Genomic DNA, 23,974 nt, shown 5'->3' with positions numbered 1-23,974 from the left:
AAACTTCCTCTCTGTTCTAAAAGATACGCAAACGAATAATAACCTTTACAGCTGATACAAATGCTACAATAAATCTGCCGTGATTCTACTTCCTGCTTTCTAGGTTCTGGATGCTTGCTTGGCTTAACAAGGGCGGAAAGGGATAATTTGCATATTAGTAGCTGTGCATTGTGGGTAACCACAAATGTTCATTTATAACTGAATTATTGCAAATTTCCTTCTGTTTTAAGAAGGCAATTACACCAAGCTTTGCTTTTTTAGTAGGAGGGCTTTTTGGTTCCTTTCATCCCCCTATACATTCCTAGTAGTTTGGGTCACCCTAAGCTGCTTGGTTACTCTGTTGTACTCGACCAAGCCCTATTTCATACAGCCTTATCAATCCCTGCCATGTACTGATGAGGACCAAAAGTCCGAAACAGGCTGTCTACATGTGGGTTTGGTATGGCTGTGTAAAACTTAAAGCTATAGGCTTGCTATAAACCAGCGGTTCTGGATGCTTGCTTGGCTTAACAAGGGCGGAAAGGGATAATTTGCATATTAGTAGGTGTGCATTGTGGGTAACCACAAATGTTCATTTATAACTGAATTATTGCAAATTTCCTTCTGTTTTAAGAAGGCAATTACACCAAGCTTTGCTTTTTTAGTAGGAGGGCTTTTTGGTTCCTTTCATCCTCCTATACATTCCTAGTAGTTTGGGTCACCCTAAGCTGCTTGGTTACTCTGTTGTACTCGACCAAGCCCTATTTCATACAGCCTTATCAATCCCTGCCATGTACTGATGAGGACCAAAAGTCCGAAACAGGCTGTCTACATGTGGGTTTGGTATGGCTGTGTGAAAACTTAAAGCTATAGGCTTGCTATAAACCAGCGGTTTTGGATGCTTGCTTGGCTTAACAAGGGCGGAAAGGGATAATTTGCATATTAGTAGGTGTGCATTGTGGGTAACCACAAATGTTCATTTATAACTGAATTATTGCAAATTTCCTTCTGTTTTAAGAAGGCAATTACACCAAGCTTTGCTTTTTTAGTAGGAGGGCTTTTTGGTTCCTTTCATCCCCCTATACATTCCTAGTAGTTTGGGTCACCCTAAGCTGCTTGGTTACTCTGTTGTACTCGACCAAGCCCTATTTCATACAGCCTTATCAATCCCTGCCATGTACTGATGAGGACCAAAAGTCCGAAACAGGCTGTCTACATGTGGGTTTGGTATGGCTGTGTAAAACTTAAAGCTATAGGCTTGCTATAAACCAGCGGTTCTGGATGCTTGCTTGGCTTAACAAGGGCGGAAAGGGATAATTTGCATATTAGTAGGTGTGCATTGTGGGTAACCACAAATGTTCATTTATAACTGAATTATTGCAAATTTCCTTCTGTTTTAAGAAGGCAATTACACCAAGCTTTGCTTTTTTAGTAGGAGGGCTTTTTGGTTCCTTTCATCCCCCTATACATTCCTAGTAGTTTGGGTCACCCTAAGCTGCTTGGTTACTCTGTTGTACTCGACCAAGCCCTATTTCATACAGCCTTATCAATCCCTGCCATGTACTGATGAGGACCAAAAGTCCGAAACAGGCTGTCTACATGTGGGTTTGGTATGGCTGTGTAAAACTTAACGCTATAGGCTTGCTATAAACCAGTGGTTCTAGATGCTTGCTTGGCTTAACAAGGGTGGAAAGGGATAATTTGCATATTAGTAGGTGTGCATTGTGGGTAACCACAAATGTTCATTTATAACTGAATTATTGCAAATTTCCTTCTGTTTTAAGAAGGCAATTACACCAAGCTTTGCTTTTTTAGTAGGAGGGCTTTTTGGTTCCTTTCATCCCCCTATACATTCCTAGTAGTTTGGGTCACCCTAAGCTGCTTGGTTACTCTGTTGTACTCGACCAAGCCCTATTTCATACAGCCTTATCAATCCCTGCCATGTACTGATGAGGACCAAAAGTCCAAAACAGGCTGTCTACATGTGGGTTTGGTATGGCTGTGTAAAACTTAAAGCTATAGGCTTGCTATAAACCAGCGGTTCTGGATGCTTGCTTGGCTTAACAAGGGCGGAAAGGGATAATTTGCATATTAGTAGGTGTGCATTGTGGGTAACCACAAATGTTCATTTATAACTGAATTATTGCAAATTTCCTTCTGTTTTAAGAAGGCAATTACACCAAGCTTTGCTTTTTTAGTAGGAGGGCTTTTTGGTTCCTTTCATCCCCCTATACATTCCTAGTAGTTTGGGTCACCCTAAGCTGCTTGGTTACTCTGTTGCTTTCTAGGAAGCAGACATATTGTTAACATCCTGTGCTTTCAAATGAGATTATCTGCCATGGCAGTCAGCTGACACAGGAGAGATCAAATTACAATTTGTGATTAGACTCAGATGGGAGGGAATTAGACAGGCTAAACACTCTAAATACATACAGGGTGCATTTCTCTATGTTTTCCCTCTGTTCTGTGCAAGAGTTCAGGTCCACTTTAAGATGGAACTTTGATTTTGTTGGGTTATTAGGTAGTGTTAAGTAACTCAACTTAACTATTTTATCCTTTTGGACGTATCTACTACTTCCAAAAGGCTGCTGCGCGCTCTGGTGGACAATCGCGCACGCGCCCACGGTCTCCCGTGCCACCGCCCATTAGCCCAGAGATCAGTGAATGGGAACTCAGTTCCCATTCATTGATCTAAGTCCCCGTTAGAAAGATCGACAGCTTCTCTAAATAGCCGCAATTTTTCTGAACAAAAAAAATCACGTCCTCCCTATACTTCCTGTAAGTGTGATCGTTCACTTACAGGAAGAAAAAATTGACTGAGGCCATCTTGTGGCCGATTAGTAAAACTACATCTACATACATTTTTTTTTAAAATACACACAATAACAATTACATTTAAAATTAACTATTTACCTCCCACACTCCCAAAAATACCCAAATAAAATCTGTAACCATATAAAAAAATTACAATAAAAAAAACATAAATACCTAAGGGTCTGAACTTTTTTTAATATGCATGTCAATAGGGTGTATTACTATTATTTTTTAAATTATAAGTTTGTAAATAGTGATGGACGCCTAACTGAAAAAAATGCACTTTTATTTCCAAATAATATATTGGCGCCCTACTTTGTGATAGGGACATAATTTAAATGGTGTAATAACTGGGACAAATGGGCAAATAAAATACTTGGGTTTTAATTATGGTAGCATGTATTGTTGTAAAGCTATAATGGCCAAAAACTGAGAAATAATGATTTTTTCCCATTGTTTTCTTAATATTCCCATTAAAATGCATTTAGAAAAAAATAATTCTTTGCAAAATGTACCACTCAAGGAAAGCCTAATTGGTGGCGGAAAAACAAGTTATAGATCAATTCATTGTGATAAGTAGTGATAAAGTTATTGGCAAATGTATAGGAGGTGAAAATTGCTCGGATGCATAAGTGAAAAACCACTGAAGTGGTTAAGCAACTCAGAAATTACAGGGTATTTAAAAAACATTCTGGTAGCAAATTTCATAGAACTTTCGTAGTCTGCTCTGAAACTATCTACAGCCTTACATGGTGGTCTCTCCCTTTTTAAAAACCTTTCTTGGCCCTATTCCTGTTTGCCAAGCCTAAAAAGGGTCACCTTTTCCATTCTACACCTCTTCATAGTGGTATCTCCCTTTTTAAGAAGCCTTTCCTAGCCTCTTTGCTGTTTGCCAAGCTTAAAATTGGTCACTTCTTCTACTTAATACATCTCTGTGGTGTTTTCTCCAATTTTTAGCAGTTCTCCATAATCCCTTTGCATGTCTGCCAAATCAAAAAATGGTCTCCTTTTCCATTCTTCTAACAGTCGGCAGAGGTGATGGGTACAAACTTTGCACGTAGTGTAATAGTACAGGGTGTAAGTACAAAAAGTGTAAGTTTACTTTTGCAATATTTTACCATGTTATCCAATAAATGGTGTGATCCAAATTCAAAACGTCCTACTTTAAAGCGGAACTCATGCACAGCACACAGTGAAAACTCTTTATTCCACATATACTGCAGTTTCTAAACAAATTCACTGCACTGTGCTCTGTGTTTGTTTAGCCAGATCAAAGGGTCCAATTAGCTCTGGACAGCAGCTGTGAATAAAAGTACAGGTGCTCTCCACTTGTACACAAGGTTTTTTTCAGGAAAGTGACAGGAAGAACCACTTCACTTCCAAGGCTTTTCCCCCTTAAAAAACAGTGCAATTTTTGCCACTAATTAGGTTTATTTGGGGGGGGGGGGGGGGTACTTTTTGCTAATAATTATTTTCTGCAATTTAACAGGAAAATTAAGAATTAAAAAATAAATAAATCATGATTTCTCATGTTTCAGCCATTATAGTTTTCAATAAATACATGCTACCCGTAATTAAAACCCGTAATTATTGCAACGTTTAAAATATTTCCCTAGTACAATGTATGGCGCCAATATTTTATTTGGAAGTAAAGGTGCACTTTTTCAGTTTTGCATCCGTCACTATTTAGAAGCCCATAGTTTAAAAAGTAATAGTAATATAATCTCTTGACATACATATTTTAATAAGTTCAGTTCCTAGGGTATTTTATTTATGTATTTTTTTTATTTGTAATTTTTTTTTTTTTTATGCAAAAAAATGTGGGTGATTATGGGCTAGTGTTGGAGGTAAAGTGTTATTTTAAATGTATTTGTGGGTCTTTTTAAACATCCTATTGCGTACCTATATTACTCTAAATAGAAAGTAATGCGTGCATGGGTTCCGTAGGAACTGCGTTCCCATCCATTCATCTCCCGTCTAACGATCAGCTGTGATAACGAGCGTGGGAGCTTGCAGGTAGGGCGCATAATGCTGGGGATACACGGTGCGTTTCTTCTTATCAATCAAGCCGCTGATGGCTTGATTGATAATTTCCGACAGGTCCGATCACTGCACGGATCGATTCCCCGCTCGATACCCACGGGCGGACAATAGCGGAAATCGAGCGGAAGTTAAGGAAGCGCCCGCGGGGACGAGCGGGAATCGATCCGGGCGGACGTGGGGACAAGCGGGGACGCGGTGGGAGTCGATCCGGCGGCTAATCTAGCCGCCGGATCTAACCGTGTATGCCCAGCATAAGAGTGCGTGGCAGCAAGAGACATAGTAGCTACCGTATTTTTCGGACTATAAGACGCACTTTTTCTCCCTCAAAAGTGGGGAGAAAAAGTCCCTGCGTCTTATAGTCCGAAGGTAGCAAAAAAAGAAGTACAAATATTGCAAAAAAACAAATAGTTTCTCACTATTTCCGTCTGTGATGCTCTGGGTGTGTGGTTTGCTCCATGCCGCCAGTCTGCCTCATTGCCCGCTCTCCATGCAGCCAATGATCCGCCTCCATTCCCCTCTATGCAGCCGCCAATCTGCCTCATTGCCCGCTCTCCATGCAGCCAATCATCCGCCTCCATTCCCCTCTATGCAGCCGCCAATCATCCGCCTTGATGCCCGCAATGATCCGCCTCTGGCCAGCTCTTCATGCTTCCATGCCATGTGCTTGCACGGAAGCTGCAGCGGCTGCGGCGGGGGCAGCGATTCAGGGCTAATTGCAGTGGCTGTTATCTTCTAAGTTGCTGCATGGCGGCGGGCAGAAGAGGCGCGATCCCAGGCTAATTGAAGGCAGCGGCTGTTATCCTGTATCCAGCACGGCGGCGGCAGCGTGGCATTAGACGGGAGATCGTAGCGGTAGTTATGACTACCGATGCCTCAGTACTTCCTTGTTTACGCCCCCTCATGACGTAGGACACGCATGAGCGTCCTACGTCATGAGGGGGCGTAAACAAGGAAGTACTGAGGCATCGGTAGTCATAACTACCGCTACGATCTCCCGTCTAATGCCACGCTGCCGCCGCCGTGCTGGATACAGGATAACAGCCGCTGCCTTCAATTAGCCCTGGGTCGCTATTCATCTGGCTCCCCCGCCGCCGTGCAGGAACTTAGAAGATTACAGCCGCTGCCTTCAATTAGCCTTGGATCGCTCCTCATCTGGCCCCCCCGCTGCCGTGCAGGAACTTAGAAGATTACAGTCGCTGCAATTAGCCCTGAATCGCTGCTGTTCTGCACCCCAAAGCCCCCCACCGCCAGCCACAATACCTGGAAGAGGACAGCCGCTGCAGCTCCTGCTGAGATGCCTGACTTGTGACAACACTCCTCTGCCACGTCAATCATCACAGCTGACATCAAAGAACAGGACAACTCAGGGACAACTAGATAGGTGAGATCATCTATGTTGAAGTGTTTAGTTATTGTAACTGGTGGGGAGGCAGGGGTTAGTTTAATGTAGGGTGTAGTGTTACTGGTGGGTCAGCAGGGGTGGGTTAGTGTGGTGTAGTAACTGGTGGGGGAATCAGGGACTAGTGTAAGGCAATGTAGTGTAGTGCAAGGTTATTGGTGGGGCAATAGGCTTTAGTGTAGGGTACTTAGTCTAGCTGGTGGGGCAGCAGGGGCTAGTGTAGCTGGGCACTGAAGCTTAGTTATTGTGTAGCTGGTGCAGACAGCTTGGGGGGGGGAAAGGCCTACAAGACACCCCTGCACCATGGATGCACCCAGGTTTAATATATTTTTTTTCTTGGTTTTTGTCCTCTAAACCTGGGTGCGTCTTATAGTCCGGAGCGTCTTATAGTCCGAAAAATACGGTATGTCCCTGCAAAGGGAAGAGGGAATTAGCAGGGACGTAGTTACTTGTCCCGGAGGAAGGGAAATTATTAAATCTTTAGTTTTTTGGGGGGTATTTCCATAAATTGTAATGTTAGATTTTTTCCCCTAAAGGTTATAATGCTGTGGCTAAACTTTTAGAGCAGAGAGAAAGTTCTGAGTTTAGATCAACTTTAACCACTTCAGGACCACAGTCTTTCTACCCCTTAAGGACCAGGCACTTTTTTCCCATTCAGACCACTGCAGCTTTCACGGTTTATTGCTCGGTCATACAACCTACCACCTAAATAAATTTTACCTCCTTTTCTTGTCACTAATACAGCTTTCTTTTGCTGCTATTTGATTGCTGCTGCGAGTTTTAGTTTTTATTATATTCATCAAAAAAGACATGAATTTTGGCAAAAAAAATGACTTTTTTAACTTGCTGTGCTGACATTTTTCAAATAAAGTAAAATTTCCTATACATTTGAGCGCGAAAGTTATTCTGCTACATGTCTTTGATAAAAAAAAAAAACATTCAGTGTATATTTATTGGATTGGGTAAAAGTTATAGCGTTTACAAACTATGGTGCCAAAAGTGAATTTTCCCATTTTCAAGCATCTCTGACTTTTCTGCGCACCTGTCAGGTTTCATGAGGGGCTAAAATTCCAGGATAGTACAAATACCGCCCAAATGACCCCATTTTGGAAAGAAGACATCCCAAAGTATTCAGTGAGAGGCATGGTAAGTTCATAGAAGATTTTATTTTTTGTCACAAGTTAGCGGAAAATGACACTTTCTGACAAAAAAAAGAAAAAAAAAAAGTTTCCATTTCTTCTAACTTGCGACAAAAAAAAATGAAATCTGCCACGGACTCACTATGCTCCTCTCTGAATACCTTGAAGTGTCTACTTTCCAAAATGGGGTCATTTGTGGGGTGTGTTCACTGTCCTGACATTTTGGAGGGTGCCTAATTGTAAGCACCCCTGTAAAGCCTAAAGATGCTCATTGGACTTTTGGCCCCTTAGCGCAGTTAGGCTGCAAAAAAGTGCCACACATGTGGTATTGCCGTACTCAGAAGAAGTAGTATAATGTGTTTTGGGGTGTATTTTTACACATACCCATGCTGGGTGGGAGAAATATCTCCGTAAATGACAATTGTTTTATTTTTTTTACACACAATTGTCTATTTATAGAGATATTTCTCCCACTCAGCATGGGTATGTGGAAAAATACACCCCAAAACACATTATACTACTTCTCCTGAGTACAGCGATACCACATGTGTGGCACTTTTTTGCACCCTAACTGCGCTAAGGGGCCCAAAGTTCAATGAGTACCTTTAGGATTTCACAGGTCATTTTGAGAAATTTCGTTTCAAGACTACTCCTCACGCTTTAGGGCCCCTAAAATGCCAGGACAGTATAGGAACCCCACAAATTACCCCATTTTAGAAAGAAGACACCCCAAGGTATTCCGTTAGGAGGATGGTGAGTTCATAGAAGATTTTTTTTTTTTGTCACAAGTTAGCGGAAATTGATTTTAATTGTTTTTTTTCACAAAGTGTCATTTTCCGCTAACTTGTGACAAAAAATAAAATCTTCTATGAACTCACCATACTCCTAACGGAATACCTTGGGGTGTCTTCTTTCTAAAATGGGGTCATTTGTGGGGTTCCTATACTGCCCTGGCATTTTAGGGGCCCTAAACCGTGAGGAGTAGTCTTGAAACCAAATGTCGCAAAATGACCTGTGAAATCCTAAAGGTACTCATTGGACTTTGGGCCTCTTAGCGCACTTAGAGTGCAAAAAAGTGCCACACATGTGGTACCGCCGTACTCAGGAGAAGTAGTATAATGTGTTTTCTGGTGTATTTTTACACATACCCATGCTGGGTGGGAGAAATATCTCTGTAAATGACAATTGTTTGATTTTTTTTTACACACAATTGTCCTTTTACAGAGATATTTCTCCCACCCAGCATGGGTATGTGTAAAAATACACCCCAAAACACAATATACTACTTCTTCTGAGTACGGCGATACCACATGTGTGACACTTTTTTGCAACCTAGGTGCGCTAAGGGGCCTAACGTCCTATTCACAGGTCATTTTGAGGCATTTGGATTCTAGACTACTGCTCACGGTTTAGGGCCCCTAAAATGCCAGGGCAGTATAGGAACCCCACAAGTGACCCCATTTTAGAAAGAAGACACCCCAAGGTATTCTGTTAGGAGTATGGTGAGTTCATAGAAGATTTTTTTTTGTCACAAGTTAGCGGAAAATGACACTTTGTGAAAAAGAAAACAATACATATCAATTTCCGCTAACTTGTGACAAAAAATAAAATCTTCTATGAACTCATCATACACCTAACAGAATACCTTGGGGTGTCTTCTTTCTAAAATGGGGTCACTTGTGGGGTTCCTATACTGCCCTGGCATTTTAGGGGCCCTAAACCGTGAGGAGTAGTCTTGAACCCAAATGTCTCAAAATGACCTGTGAAATCCTAAAGGTACTCATTGGACTTTGGGCCCCTTAGCACAGTTAGGCTGCAAAAAAGTGTCACACATGTGGTATCGCCGTACTCAGAAGAAGTAGTATAATGTGTTTTGTGGTGTATTTTTACATATAACCATGCTGGGTGGGAGAAATATCTCTGTAAATGACACATTTTTGATTTTTTTTACACACAATTGTCCATTTACAGAGAGATTTCTCCCACCCAGCATGGGTATGTGTAAAAATACACCACAAAACACATTATACTACTTCTCCTGAGTATGGCGATACCACATGTGTGACACTTTTTTGCAGCCTAGGTGCGCTAAGGGGCCCAACGTCCTATTCACAGGTCATTTTGAGGCATTTGTTTTCTAGTCTACTCCTCACGGTTTAGGGCCCCTAAAATGCCAGGGCAGTATAGGAACCCCACAAGTGACCCCATTTTAGAAAGAAGACACCCCAAGGTATTCCGTTAGGGGTATGGTGAGTTCATAGAAGATTTTATTTTTTGTCACGAGTTAGTGAAAAATGACACTTTGTGAAAAAAAACAATAAAAATCCAATTTCCGCTAACTTTTGACAAAAAATAAAATCTTCTTTGAACTCATCATACACCTAACAGAATACCTTGGGGTGTCTTCTTTCTAAAATGGGGTCACTTGTGGGGTTCCTATACTGCCCTGGCATTTTACGGGCCCAAAACTGTGAGTAGTCTGGAAACCAAATTTCTCAAAATGACTGATCAGGGGATATAAGCATCTGCAAATTTTGATGACAGGTGGTCTATGAGGGGGCAAATTTTGTGGAACCGATCATAAGCAGGGTGGCCTCTTAGATGACAGGATGTTTTGGGCCTGATCTGATGGATAGGAGTGCTAGGGGGGTGACAGGAGGTGATTGATGGGTGTCTCAGGGGGCGGTTAGAGGGGAAAATAGATGCAATCAATGCACTGGGGAGGTGATCGGAAGGGGGTCTGAGGGGGATCTGAGGGTTTGGCCGAGTGATCAGGAGCCCACACGGGGCAAATTAGGGCCTGATCTGATGGGTAGGTGTGCTAGGGGGTGACAGGAGGTGATTGATGGGTGTCTCAAGGTGTGATTAGAGGGGGGAAATAGATGCAAGCAATGCACTAGCGAGGTGATCAGGGCTGGGGTCTGAGGATGTTCTGAGGTGTGGGCGGGTGATTGGGTGCCCGCAAGGGGCAGATTAGGGTCTAATCTAATGGGTAACCGTGACAGGTGGTGATAGGGGGTGATTGATGGGTAATTAGTGGGTGTTTAGAGGAGAGAAGAGATGTAAACACTGCACTTGGGAGGTGATCTGATGTCGGATCTGCGGGCGATCTATTGGTGTGGGTGGGTGATCAGATTGCCCGCAAGGGGCAGGTTAGGGGCTGATTGATGGGTGGCAGTGACAGGGGGTGATTGATGGGTGGCAGTGACAGGGGGTGATTGATAGGTGATTGACAGATGATCAGTGGGTTATTACAGGGAATAACAGATGTAAATATTGCACTGGCGAATTGATAAGGGGGGGTCTGAGGGCAATCTGAGTGTGTGGGCGGGTGATTGGGTGCCCGCAAGGGGCAGATTAGGGTCTAATCTGATGGGTAACAGTGACAGGTGGTGATAGGGGGTGATTGATGGGTAATTAGTGGGTGTTTAGAGGAGAGAAGAGATGTAAACGATGGATTTGGGAGGCGATCTGATGTCGGATCTGCGGGCGATCTATTGGTGTGGGTGGGTGATCAGATTGCCCGCAAGGGGCAGGTTAGGGGCTGATTGATGGGTGGCAGTGACAGGGGGTGATTGATGGGTGGCAGTGACAGGGGGTGATTGATAGGTGATTGACAGGTGATCAGTGGGTTATTACAGGGAATAACAGATGTAAATATTGCACTGGCGAATTGATAAAGGGGGGTCTGAGGGCAATCTGAGCGTGTGGGCGGGTGATTGGGTGCCCGCAAGGGGCAGATTAGGGTCTAATCTGATGGGTAACAGTGACAGGTGGTGATAGGGGGTGATTGATGGGTAATTAGTGGGTGTTTAGAGGAGAGAATAGATGTAAACGATGGATTTGGGAGGTGATCTGATGTCGGATCTGCGGGCGATCTATTGGTGTGGGTGGGTGATCAGATTGCCCGCAAGGGGCAGGTTAGGGGCTGATTGATGGATGGCAGTGACAGGGGGTGATTGATGGGTGGCAGTGACAGGGGGTGATTGATAGGTGATTGACAGGTGATCAGTGGGTTATTACAGGGAATAACAGATGTAAATATTGCACTGGCGAATTGATAAAGGGGGGTCTGAGGGCAATCTGAGCGTGTGGGCGGGTGATTGGGTGCCCGCAAGGGGTAGATTAGGGTCTAATCTGATGGGTAACAGTGACAGGTGGTGATAGGGGGTGATTGATGGGTGATTGATGGGTAATTAGTGGGTGTTTAGAGGAGAGAAGAGATGAAAACACTGCACTTGGGAGGTGATCTGATGTCGGATCTGCGGGCGATCTATTGGTGTGGGTGGGTGATCAGATTGCCCGCAAGGGGCAGGTTAGGGGCTGATTGATGGGTAGCAGTGACAGGGGGTGATTGACGGGTGATTGACGGGTGATTGACGGGTGATTGACAGGTGATTGACAGGTGATCAGGGGGGATAGATGCATACAGTACACTGGGGGGGGGGGGTCGGGGGGGGGGTCTGGGGAGAATCTGAGGGGTGGGGGGTGATCAGGAGGGGGCAGTGGGCAGGGGGGGGGGATAAAAAAAAATAGCGTTGACAGATAGTGACAGGGAGTGATTGATGGGTGATTAGGGGGGTGACTGGGTGCAAACAGTGGTCTGGGGGGTGGGCAGGGGGGGGGTCTGAGGGGTGCTGTGGGCGATCAGGGGGCAGGGGGGGGAAATCAGTGTGCTTTGGTGCAGACTAGGGTGGCTACAGCCTGCCCTGGTGGTCCCTTGGACACTGGGACCACCAGGGCAGGAGGCAGCCAGTATAATAGGCTTTGTATACATTACAAAGCCTATTATACTATGTACATGCGGCGATCCGGGTGCTAGTAACCCGCCGGCGCTTCCGAACGGCCGGCGGGTTACTACGAGCGGTGGGCGGAGCCAGTCCCCGGCGGCTGATCGCATCACGAATGACGCGATCGCCGCATAGCCACTCCCGCAGCCGCCCCCGCCGATGGGCGTATTGCGGTCGTTTGGGCCCAGTCTTTGCCGCCGCCCATCGGCTGGGGGCGGTCCTCAAGTGGTTAAAGGGATACTTAAGTCATATTTAAAAAGGCAGTTTTACTTACCTGGTCCTTTACAATAGAGGACCTGCGTGGCCAGGGCCGCAAGGGCACAGTGGCCAGTGATAGGCTCAGTCACCGAAAGTGAAACTGAGCTGTGGCAGGGGATCGGAGGATCGTTGAGTACCTACGCGGGTACAGGGCAACTGCATGGGGCCACTAGAAGCCCCAGGTAAGTAAAACTGCCTTTTTTAATATAACTTAAGGTTTCCCTAAAGTTTACTTTACTGAGTCAAGGACAAATGTTGGGACAATTGTTAAGAATAAAAAAAGTGTTTGCAGTTTAGGCTGTAAATTCGGAATTCTGAACAAATCTATAATTAGTATGCATTTAAAAAAACAAATTTAAATTGAGTTTCTACTTACAGCTCCTGTTGATTCTTATTTTTATGCTGATACTATGTTAAATTAAATCACAAATGAACATTGTTGAAATTGCCTGACGAAACTCAGATCTGAATTTCAATATTTTAGGAATATACTTACCCTTCTACGATAGCTGCACGGCAGGTGTGAGACTTGCCTGGTTTGTTAGCTTCTGAATCATACCAAAGTTTAGTGTTAAATCTTTCCTCAGGTATCTCAACTGTACAGTTCCTTCCTTCAGCAATAACTTTCCAAAAGTTATCAAGTCCTTCACCTGTGTAGGAAATCCGTATAGCATTAATGTCATGAGTGGTATTCAAAGTTAAGACTAAATAATGTGCTATAAAGTTGTAGATTAAGTTTGAGAAAGTATTATTTTTTTCTAACATCATACAAATTTGTTGCAATTAAAATATATATATATAATTGTGTAAAAAACATCTTTACTCCGTTTCCTTACCTTGTTAAGAGGGAAATCACCAATCAAATGAACATCCAAAGTAAAATTAGAAAGTTCAACAGGAACTTTTCTTTTTTTTTCATGTTTGAGAAATTTTGATAGCCAAAAAATGTGTTTAATATGCAAATTAGCCCCACCCAGAAGGTTATTCAAAAGTTTTAGACTGTGTCCATCATGTTAGGCCCAGTGCACACCAAAAACCTATAGCAGATCCGCAAAACGCTAGAGGTTTTTGAAGCAGATTTTCAGAGTGATTCTGTGAGGATCCGCTCGGCTGGGACATATGCCCTGTCCACAAAATAAAGTTCCAGTTTTGCCCTGTAACATGGATAGTTCAGAATCCTTCTTAGAAAACTTGGAAAATGATGTTCCTGAGGTCTTGTCTGATGTCCTGGAGACCTCCGAGTTCCTCCCAAAGGGTGCAGAACTTGTAGGAGATGTCTCCTGCCCCCCAAGTCCTGAGGTGTTGCCCACTTCAGTAGGCATTGCTGTTGTGCTGACTACCTTTGCAGCTCTGGTGGAGCTTCACTCATATGTAGTCAATGATGATATTATTGTCACAGAGATTTTTAGGTTTGAGTCCAAGGCTTCTTTTGAAAGTCCAATGCTTGAGACCACTGCTTGTGATGATTCTCTGCCCGGTTCTGGTTTTGGTCTGGTCGTGACGGACTCTGGAATTGGGCCTTGTCGGGCTGTCCTGACCTTCATGAGTCTTCAGTTAGAGTCTTTTTCTAGTATCAGGTTAGAGGCTTGTCTGGAATCCGACCCTAGAGGGGGGGGGGGGGGGTACTGTGAGGATCCGCTTGGCTGCCTGCGCAGGCAGGTAGCTTTTTGACCACTGTTCAGTTCTGCATTCTGCAGGTCTCTGGAAGAGAAACCTTTTGTCAGTTTTGCAGCTTGCTGCTGAGAAATTTGTATACGTTTGTCATGCAGATTGCCTAGCCACATCCTTTGTAGGCTTGCTCTATATATACCATGTGATATCACAGACCTGGGCTGGTCATAAGGGTTAGTCCTGTGAAACACTCCTGGAGTGTCAGCCTTGCTCTTTGTTTAAAGATTAGCTTAGAGTAATTCCTGGGACTGCACTAGGCAGGTTCCCTAGTGCAGTTAGGATTGCATATCTGTTTTGTTTGTCTGTTGCGATTGTCCTGTCCCAGCGGTGGTCGACAGGAAGTCGTTCTGATCTTTGTTCTTGGAGTATAGCTGGAGCAGCGGTTGCTACCAGCTATCTCATCTGATCTGTCTTGCCTGGTTCACACTCGCCTGGCGCTAGTGCTGTGGATCCGTCTGATCTCCATCTCTCTTGCTGTACTTGGATCGCACTTGCTCTGGCGGAAAGAGCAGTGGATCCAGCTCGCTCTGTTTCTATACTTGGATCGCACTCGCTCTGGCGGAAAGAGCAGTGGATCGTATCTCTCACTTATTCCTGTTTTCGTGTATCTGTCTTGTCTGCTACGAACGCTTGCTGGAGGCTCGGTGAGGTAACCGTTAAGCAAGCGCTCGCGTCCTCTGTTTCATGTTTGTCTGTCGGTGGTTAGTTAGGCGTGCTTGTCTCTGTTGTGCTTAACACGCGGAGACCGCGCATAAACGTGTGCACTGTTGCGAATGAGTGCGGTGTTCGCATTGAGTTAGCGTTTGTTATTTTCCTTATCTTCTCATTGTATGATTTGATGTGCCTTTGCTACTCTCGTGCTCTGCCTTGCTGTAGCCTTGTGTCACCTCTGGCAATCGCCTCTCTCGCGATTGCGTTCCTGCTTCATATCTGCTGTTGTGTGTGCACCGTCGCGGGTGGGCGACTAGATTGGGGCACATACATACATTCTATCCCTGTGCTCATTCTCTTTCGCAATTGCTTCTCTTGCGATTGCGTTCTCACTTGGTTTCCTCTGTTGTGTGTCCACCGTTGCAGTTTGGCGGCTAGATTGGTGGACATACATACATTCCTCATCTGTGCTTATTCGGTCTTGTGTCGCTGTTAGCAATCGCCATCTCTGGCGATTGCCTTCTCACTTTATCTTTCTGGTTGTGTGTTCATCGTCACAGGGTGGCGACTAGATTGGTGGACACGCATACCCTCTGTCGCTTTGATCTCTCTCTTTCAGGGCTATCTTGCCCTGCGTTTCTTCCCTTCGTACAATTCCTGTCTGGCGTCTGTGGCAGGGCAGAGGAGCTGTTCCTCTGCACTCCACAGCTCCACCTGCCGACAGGAATTTCCCTCTACAGGTGCGTTGCACCTTGTGCTGGGTTCCCGGAAATTATACGCTTGTGGAGGATTTCCGCCGTGTCAGCGCACGCCTTGTGTGCTGATCACGGAGAGAATTCCACAATCGTTACAGTATGACCAGCCAAACCGAAATTCCCAGTGTAGAGGGAATTTCCGATTTGTACGATTTGGTCAAATATGGGTCCTGTGTCTTTAAGAGGTTTAAGATACTGGACTCTGAAACCAGAGATAAGTTCATATCAGAATGTTCCAGATTCTTGGCAAATCCTGAATTTCAGGCCACCAATATTTCCACTTGGAGTGGTCAGATTGCTTACAATCTTTTCCAAGGGGATCTGTTCGTGTGGGCTGATGAGTATGCCAGACACAAGAATCTGAGACATAACCCTCGCAGATTTCTGACTCATGTGTTTTCTCGTAAGCTTGGATCTGGCATGCCAAGTTATTTCTATGAGTTTTTTCCTGCAGTGCATGATGCTGATCAGATTAGGTTATGCAACATTATTGTGTCATTACCATATGTTAATGAATTGGTGCTTGCAGGCCAATCTGCTGATTCGGCTTGTCAGCCAAACGATTCGTTGCCCATAGCAACCACAAATAAAGAGGTTATTTCTGTCAAGTCTGAAATGTGCAAAACCATTCAGTATGATAATGATGTTTACAATGATGTTGCTCAGTCTCCGGGTTTTTTGCCCCAATCCAAAGCTTATGTGGATCCTATTATAGGTAGGATCGCGCACTATATTAAAGCAGTTAAAAAATCTGTTCTTGTTCCCGAACTCCACCCATATGGAGATTATCTGGATACTGGCTTGTTTGAACCTCCATTTGCCTCATGGGACATTGGGGCCTTGATGGAGGAATTTGATTTTGATTGGAAAGCCTTTCGCGGTTTTTACATCACAAAAAGCGAAGATGTCTTGAATGATTGTCTTGATTCTATGTACCTTTTGATTGATTCCGATGAATGTGACGAGGGTGATGTGGATCTGGTGATTTATGTATGGCAGACGATTTTGGATGAGTTGCACACACACCAATCAATTGATTCCAATAAAGAGACATCGTTGTCGGATGATTGTTCCTGCCTTTCTGGGGTAAAGCATGTGAGTCTTGACATTGTGTGATCTGAAATGAATGGGTGTACCACTGTGGTTGATTCCTGTGTGAATCCTGAAAGATTCTCTCCTGACTGTGTGCAGTTTGAATCTATGCAATCCAATGCCTGTTTCTCGGATGTTCCTGCAGATTGTGATCAGCAATATATGTGCCAGTTTTCTCAAGAATGTGTGGGACCCCTTGTCATTTAGAGACAGATCTTTAAGATCTTCCATCTGTGATCCTGCTATGGGGAAAATTCCTAAATTATGCAGCATCAAAAGTAAAATTAATATGTCTAATAAAGTTTTTCCTGATGTTGTCGCTATTTCTACTGCAAATATGTCTTTGTCTCACCCTGTTCACACCTGTAAGGGCCTGTTGCCTGGTGACAGTTGCTCCAGTGTTTCTGTCCTGAACGCCTTACAGTCTGCCCCGCAGATCGCGGAGGTTTGCGCTATGGAAGCGTCAGTTTCACAACCTAAAGCGATTTTTGATTAGCAAGTTTTGCGTTCTGTCTCCTCGGATTTGACATTGTTAGCCGAATCTAAGAGTGAGACAGCGCTTCGGTTTTGCGAATCTGATGCTGAAGCTTCTTTGCTTTGCCCAGAGAAGCTTTCTCTGAATCTGCCCTGTACCATGAATGAAAACATGATCTCCACTCGCACTGACATTTGTGAGTCCCTTTCTTGTTCTGAGGAAAATGCTAATTCTGCACCCTGTACTCTGGATGAGTCAATATGGCCTTGTTTAGAGTCTCCTGCAGTGTCCCTAGACACTCGTCTAGGTATTGCTACTATACTCACCTGTTTTTCTGCAGTTTTGGAGTTGCAAGCTAGTTTGACTGCTACGCAGAATTCTGGGTGCAGTGAGATTGAAGTTAGGGAGTCAGTGTGTGTTCCAGTAAATATACCTGTACATTCCGCTCATGATGATGAAATTCAGTCTCAGTTTATGGTGGAACCTTCCCTGGGACATCTGCCCTGTCCACAAAATAAAGTTCCAGTTTTGCCCTGTAACATGGATAGTTCAGAATCCTTCTTAGAAAACTTGGAAAATGATGTTCCTGAGGTCTTGTCTGATGTCCTGGAGACCTCCGAGTTCCTCCCAAAGGGTGCAGAACTTGTAGGAGATGTCTCCTGCCCCCCAAGTCCTTCTGAGGTGTTGCCCACTTCAGTAGGCATTGCTGTTGTGCTGACTACCTTTGCAGCTCTGGTGGAGCTTCACTCATATGTAGTCAATGATGATATTATTGTCACAGAGATTTTTAGGTTTGAGTCCAAGCCTCCTTTTGAAAGTCCAGTGCTTGAGACCACTGCTCGTGATGATTCTCTGCCCGGTTCTGGTTTTGGTCTTGTCGTAACGGACTCTGAGGTTGACAGTTCCTCGACGTGTCCTGAGGTTCCCCTTGGGCTAGTGTACCCCGATGTGTTCTGTGACCCAGAAAACCCAAGTGTGTCTCGGTTGCCAGCCTGCTCAGATGCTTCCTCGGTGGAAACCTGTTCTGATGTTGCCTGCCTGCCTGCATGCCCAGAGGTGGTCCCTGAAGGCCCTGGTCTTGATGCTTGTCCTGGTAATTCTGAATCCGGAATTGTCATTGGTTCCATAGGGGTTCTTGATAGTTCTCCGTGTGAGCCTGGTGATCGTTCTGCCCTCCTGGGATCCCTGCGGAGCTTCAAAGTGTTCTGGGAGATCCTGGGAGAAATATTTCCTGGTACCTTGGATGAGATCAGCAGGGGGTGCTTTGTGGAAAGGGACACTTCGAATGGGTATTGTGGCAGGTTTGGTATTTTTGGACGGTCCTTGGAAGGTGGTGGGCATGGCTCGGTGGGTGTCGATGGCTTCTTCTCTGGCATTCACAGTCCTGATGGGTGTTACATTGAGACTTGTGGTACTGATGGGCATGTTTCGGTGGCTTCTCCTTCCGATGAGGTCGGTTTCGGGTGGGCTGACTCTGGAATTGGGCCTTGTCGGGCTGTCCTGACCTTCATGAGTCTTCAGTTAGAGTCTTTTGCAAATATCAGGTTAGAGGCTCGTCTGGAATCCGACCCTAGAGGGGGGGGGGGGGGGGTACTGTGAGGATCTGCGCAGGCAGGCAGCTTTTTGACCACTGTTCAGGTCAGGTCTGCATTCTGCAGGTCTCTGGAAGAGAGACCTTTTGTCAGTTTTGCAGCTTGCTGCTGAGGAATTTGCATACGTTTGTCATGCAGATTGCCTAGCCACATCCTTTGTAGGCTTGCTCTATATATACCATGTGATATCACAGACCTGGGCTGGTCATAAGGGTTAGTCCTGTGAAACACTCCTGGAGTGTCAGCCTTGCTCTTTGTTTAAAGATTAGCTTAGAGTAATTCCTGGGACTGCACTAGGCAGGTTCCCTAGTGCAGTTAGGATTGCATATCTGTTTTGTTTGTCTGTTGCGATTGTCCTGTCCCAGCGGTGGTCGACAGGAAGTCGTTCTGATCTTTGTTCTTGGAGTATAGATGGAGCAGCGGTTGCTACCAGCTATCTCATCTGATCTGTCTTGCCTGGATCGCACTCGCCTGGCGCTAGTGCTGTGGATCCGTCTGATCTCTATCTCTCTTGCTGTACTTGGATCACACTTGCTCTGGCGGAAAGAGCAGTGGATCCAGCTCGCTCTGTTTCTATACTTGGATCGCACTCGCTCTGGCGGAAAGAGCAGTGGATCGTATCTCTCACTTATTCCTGTTTTCGTGTATCTGTCTTGTCTGCTACGAACGCTTGCTGGAGGCTCGGTGAGGTAACCGTTAAGCAAGCGCTCGCGTCCTCTGTTTCATGTTTGTCTGTCGGTGGTTAGTTAGGCGTGCTTGTCTCTGTTGTGCTTAACACGCGGAGACCACTCATAAACGTGTGCACTGTTGCGAATGAGTGCGGTGTTCGCGTTTAGTTAGCGTTTGTTATTTTCCTTATCTTCTCATTGTATGATTTTCTGTGCCTTTGCTACTCTTGTGCTCTGCCTTGCTGTAGCCTTGTGTCACCTCTGGCAATCGCCTCTCTCGCGATTGCGTTCCTGCTTCATATCTGCTGTTGTGTGTGCACCGTCGTGGGTTGGCGACTAGATTGGGGCACATACATACATTCTATCCCTGTGCTCATTCTCTTTCGCAATTGCTTCTCTTGCGATTGCGTTCTCACTTGGTTTCCTCTGTTGTGTGTCCACCGTCACAGGTTGGCGGCTAGATTGGTGGACATACATACATTCCTCATCTGTGCTTATTCGGTCTTGTGTCGCTGTTAGCAATCGCCATCTCTGGCGATTGCCTTTTCACTTTATCTTTCTGGTTGTGTGTTCATCGTCGCAGGGTGGCGACTAGTTTGGTGAACACACATACCCTCTGTCGCTTTGATCTCTCTCTTTCAGGGCTATCTTGCCCTGCGTTTCTTCCCTTCGTACAATTCCTGTCTGGTGTCTGTGGCAGGGCAGAGGAGCTGTTCCTCTGCACTCCACAGCTCCACCTGCCGACAGGAATTTCCCTCTACAGGTGCGTTGCACCTTGTGCTGGGTTCCCGCAAATTATACGCTTGTGGAGGATTTCCGCCGTGTCAGCGCACGCCTTGTGCGCTGATCACGGAGAGAATTCCACAATCGTTACAGATTCCAGGCATGTTTAGAGAGATTTTCTAATCATGCCTAGAGTTTTTTGGAGCCTTTATGTGTAGCAGACTTCATATATTGTTACAGTAAAGCTGTTACTGAACAGCTTCTGTAACAAAAACACTTGGAAAACCGCTCTGATTTAACGTTTTTCAAAGCGGTTTTCCACTTTCCTATACTTTAACTTTAAGATTTCAGTTAAAGCGCGTTAAGTGTGAAAGGTGCCATAAGAAAACATGGGCATTACTTTGAAAATCAGTTTTCTTTCCGTTTGAACTGAGAGCAACTGATTAAGTGTAAAAGGGCCCTTAGCCTTTTTAAAAACACTCCAGAACCGCTCTGGTGTGCACCAGCTCACTGTGGCAGATTCTCAGGCTCGGAGCACACTAGGCAGAATCGCTAGTGTTTGTTTTTTGCCCATAATGAAAGTTTACGGGCCACATGAAAATAACACACATTTGTGAGTTTTTCAATGTGCATTTTTCAAAATGCGCAACTTGCTGCATGTTTCTCAAAAACGCACAAAGTGTATTTCAATGGCGTTGCAGAGGACTGTGTCAGCCGGGAGGTACTGCACAGGCGCTGCCCCGAGCCATGCACACTTATGCTGGGAGCACTCTGCGCATGCGCATTAGTGATTTTCGCATCAGGAATGCAGTGAGGAAGTGCGTGGCTGGCCAGGTTTGCAGGGGTTGCCGCTGCTTGCTGGAGGGACTTTGGAAGGACGACATGGGAACAGGATGACTCCAGGGGGCTGCAAGAAGCCTCAGGTAAGTTAAAATCATTTACTGTATATTCCTGAGTATAAGACTACTTTTTAACCCTTGAAAATCTTCTGAAAAGTTGGGGGTCGACTTATACGCCGGGTATCATTGATGCTGGGTGATACCCCCTATCCTGTTACCGCCTCTCAGATCTTGCTGCTGAGGACTGTAGTAAAGTGGCGCAGGCGCATATATGTGAGATCTGAGAGGCAGAGAGGGAGGTAAATAGGATAGAAGGGTGGGCCAGAGGGGTGAAAGAGGCGCATTTTATGGGCACAGCGCGATCTATTCTTCCATACTGCTCTGATAAACAGGTAGACAAGGAGAGCTGGCCAATCCACTTAGGGAGAGGGAGAGTTGACCAATCCAACCAGTCAATTGACTATATACTGTTATATACTGGGTACCACATACAGTATAGCACCAGTATATGATTTTTTTTTTTAATTTGGTGTATGTTGGAAGAGGGGTAGTCTTATACGGTGAGTATATCACAAACTCTATATTTTAACTGAAAAAGTTGGGGGGTCGTCTTATACACCAAGTCATCTTATACGCCGGAATATACGGTATTTTTCTACACTTAAGATTTTCTTTAAGATGAGATGGTATCAAATATATAACTAAGCCTTCTCTCCCTGCTAAAGTATTTTTGGTAAGTTGAGGGGTATTATTGTGAAGCCTGAGATAGGACTCTCCTACCTCATAGTATACTGCATTCCACGCTGTTGGCAGAAGACTCTGTGATCTACGTTGACCTCTGAAGCCCTCTGAAGTGTTGCAGGCACAGCCCTTGACACCTAATGTAGGCCGTGGTTCTGCTCCTTGATCTCTGTGTGGCAGGGGGCCTCGGAGATCAGCCTAGCTCTGTGAGCATTCAGCCAGCAGCAGGGGACGCAGTACAATTGTCCTCTGCATGAAAATGGACAGTGCATCAGGAACTTATCAGGTAAGTAGATTTTCATGCTTGAAGTAAATCCTGTCATTGCACAGATTAGTTTTGACCAGCCAATTTAACTATGTTAACCAGCCAATTTAATTATTTTAAACCTTGCTCATCTTGCACAAATCATTTATTACATTAACTGAAAAACAAATTCACAATAGTGCCCCTTTAAATACAGGAGATAAGCTTAAAGAGAACCCGAGGCAGTTCCTTGGGGAGTAGATGGGACACAGAGACATGTTCTCTGCCTCATGACATGCCTTTGTGTCTCCATACTGCCGCTCTGTGCCCCCCCCCCCCCCCACCGCTATAGCCCCCAGAGATTAGCGTCAATATTTGTAGTTATCTCGGAGGGTAAATAGAGGAGAGTGATTCCCTGTTCAAAATGCCCGCTAGGCATTCCTGAGGGTTTTACAGAGCTGCCATTGGGCATCTCTCTCTCCCTGGCCACACCCCCTGCTGCTCCCCCACCTCCCTGCTCGCTGGGAGAGAGAGATCTCTCTCCTTCCAGTGTCGTGACCCAGAGGTCACGAAAGTGAAAGTGGGCCAGTGCGGCCCACTGGAGCAGCGGAGAGCGGCGGTTTTGGCGGCTATCTGATCGGCTCAGCCTCCCGGATCAGGCAGCATAATTTGTTTTTCATTTTATGAGCCCACCTCGGGCTCTCTTTCATGAATTGTGGCCATAATATTTTTCAGAGGCTTTTTCCCAGGGAGATTGTGTGCTGGGTGAAAATTGTACAGTGAAATCAGATGCATTACTACAAATCATAGGGCCCCCACCAAAACTTTGATGGGGGCCCTCTTAATGTTTACTCTTTCCTTGCTCCTCCCCTTGGTGACCCTCACAGCCTGGGGGCCCAACTTACAAGGTTCATAAACAAGTGTGGCCATCAGGATCTTCACACCAATAACATGTGTAGCCACAAATACACCTGATCTGGAGTATCAAACAAAAACAAACACACAACATTTATATTGTGCTTTTCTTCTGGCAGACTCAAAGCACCAGAATTGCAGCCACTAGGGTGCGCTCTATAAGCAAGTGTTAGAGAGAATTGCCCAATGTCTCCTTACTGAATAGCAGGCATGGGCTGATTTCACCCAGTAATGCTGGGCGGGGGGGGTCAAGCTTACCTATCTGACGTCTTCTTCGCTCGTCCCTCGGCGCCTCCCACGATGCGTTCCTATCCGCCGTCACGTGATTACAAACACTTCCTTCTTCCGCGGTTGAAGGAGGAAGTGTTTGTAGTCACGTGACGCCGCGTGGAACGCATCGTGGGAAGCACCGAGGGACGAGCGAAGAAGACGTCAGATAGGTAAGCTTGACCCCCCCGCCCAGCCAGCACAGCATTACTGGGTGAAATCCAGATAGTAACTATCCGGATCACCCAAAGTCGAATTTCAGCCCATGCCTGCTGAATAGGTGCTGGCTTACTGAACAGGCAGAGCCAAGGTTTGAACCCAGGTCTTCTATATCAGAGGCAGAGCCCTTAACCATCCAGCCACTATAAGAGAAAGGGAAGGTTAGTAGTTGGGCCTCCCCACACCTCACAGGGACTTCTTCCCCTAGTTACGCCCCTGAGTGAGATTAGTCTCTAGAAGTCTATGTGATCATGTGCTATCATCAGCTCCTTTTGCATCAGCTCCTTTTGCCTTACATTTATCAAGCTCCCATGTACTTTGCATTGTATAATAGCAGACACTCACCTCCAGGGAAATTACAGCCTATTCCCACTATTGCTATCTGATCTTCTGGATCATCCATTCTCCAGTATTTCTGTAAGGTAAATAAAAAGTGAGAAATGTTAAACATAATATTCGCCACAGTAAAGTGACAGAGAGAAAAATGATTTTCTTCTTATATGTTGTCACAAACTGTGCCTTCAAGTCTCCTGCTGGTGGCAGCACTTGTGAACTTTTGTATGGGCCTCTGCTGTCTACCTGCAGATGTCCCTCTTATTATTTGGAAGTATGCAGTTTTTCAGCTCACCTGCAGGTGGAACCCCGTGAACACACTGAGGTGTCACATGACCATCATTTAATGATATAATAAGAAAAAAAA

The 23,974-nt window shown here is 45.2% G+C and overlaps 1 protein-coding gene across 1 annotated transcript in view; it reads right to left on the bottom strand.

The window, feature by feature from the left end:
* LOC137519309 (phthioceranic/hydroxyphthioceranic acid synthase-like) overlaps positions 1-23,677 on the bottom strand; it is a 40,531-nt gene extending 16,854 nt beyond the window's left edge. Inside the window, exons 1-2 of the mRNA XM_068238256.1 lie at positions 23,620-23,677; positions 12,919-13,072 (exon numbers count right to left, since the gene is read on the bottom strand). Of these exons, the coding sequence (XP_068094357.1) occupies positions 12,919-13,072; positions 23,620-23,677 (212 nt within the window). The remainder of the gene's footprint in view (positions 1-12,918; positions 13,073-23,619) is intronic.
* Positions 23,678-23,974: the final 297 nt, after the last annotated feature.

The sequence above is a fragment of the Hyperolius riggenbachi genome, chromosome 5 (assembly GCF_040937935.1).
Source record: "Hyperolius riggenbachi isolate aHypRig1 chromosome 5, aHypRig1.pri, whole genome shotgun sequence".
NCBI classification, from domain to species: domain Eukaryota; kingdom Metazoa; phylum Chordata; class Amphibia; order Anura; family Hyperoliidae; genus Hyperolius; species Hyperolius riggenbachi.
This window is presented reverse-complemented; position numbering and strand designations above follow the sequence as displayed.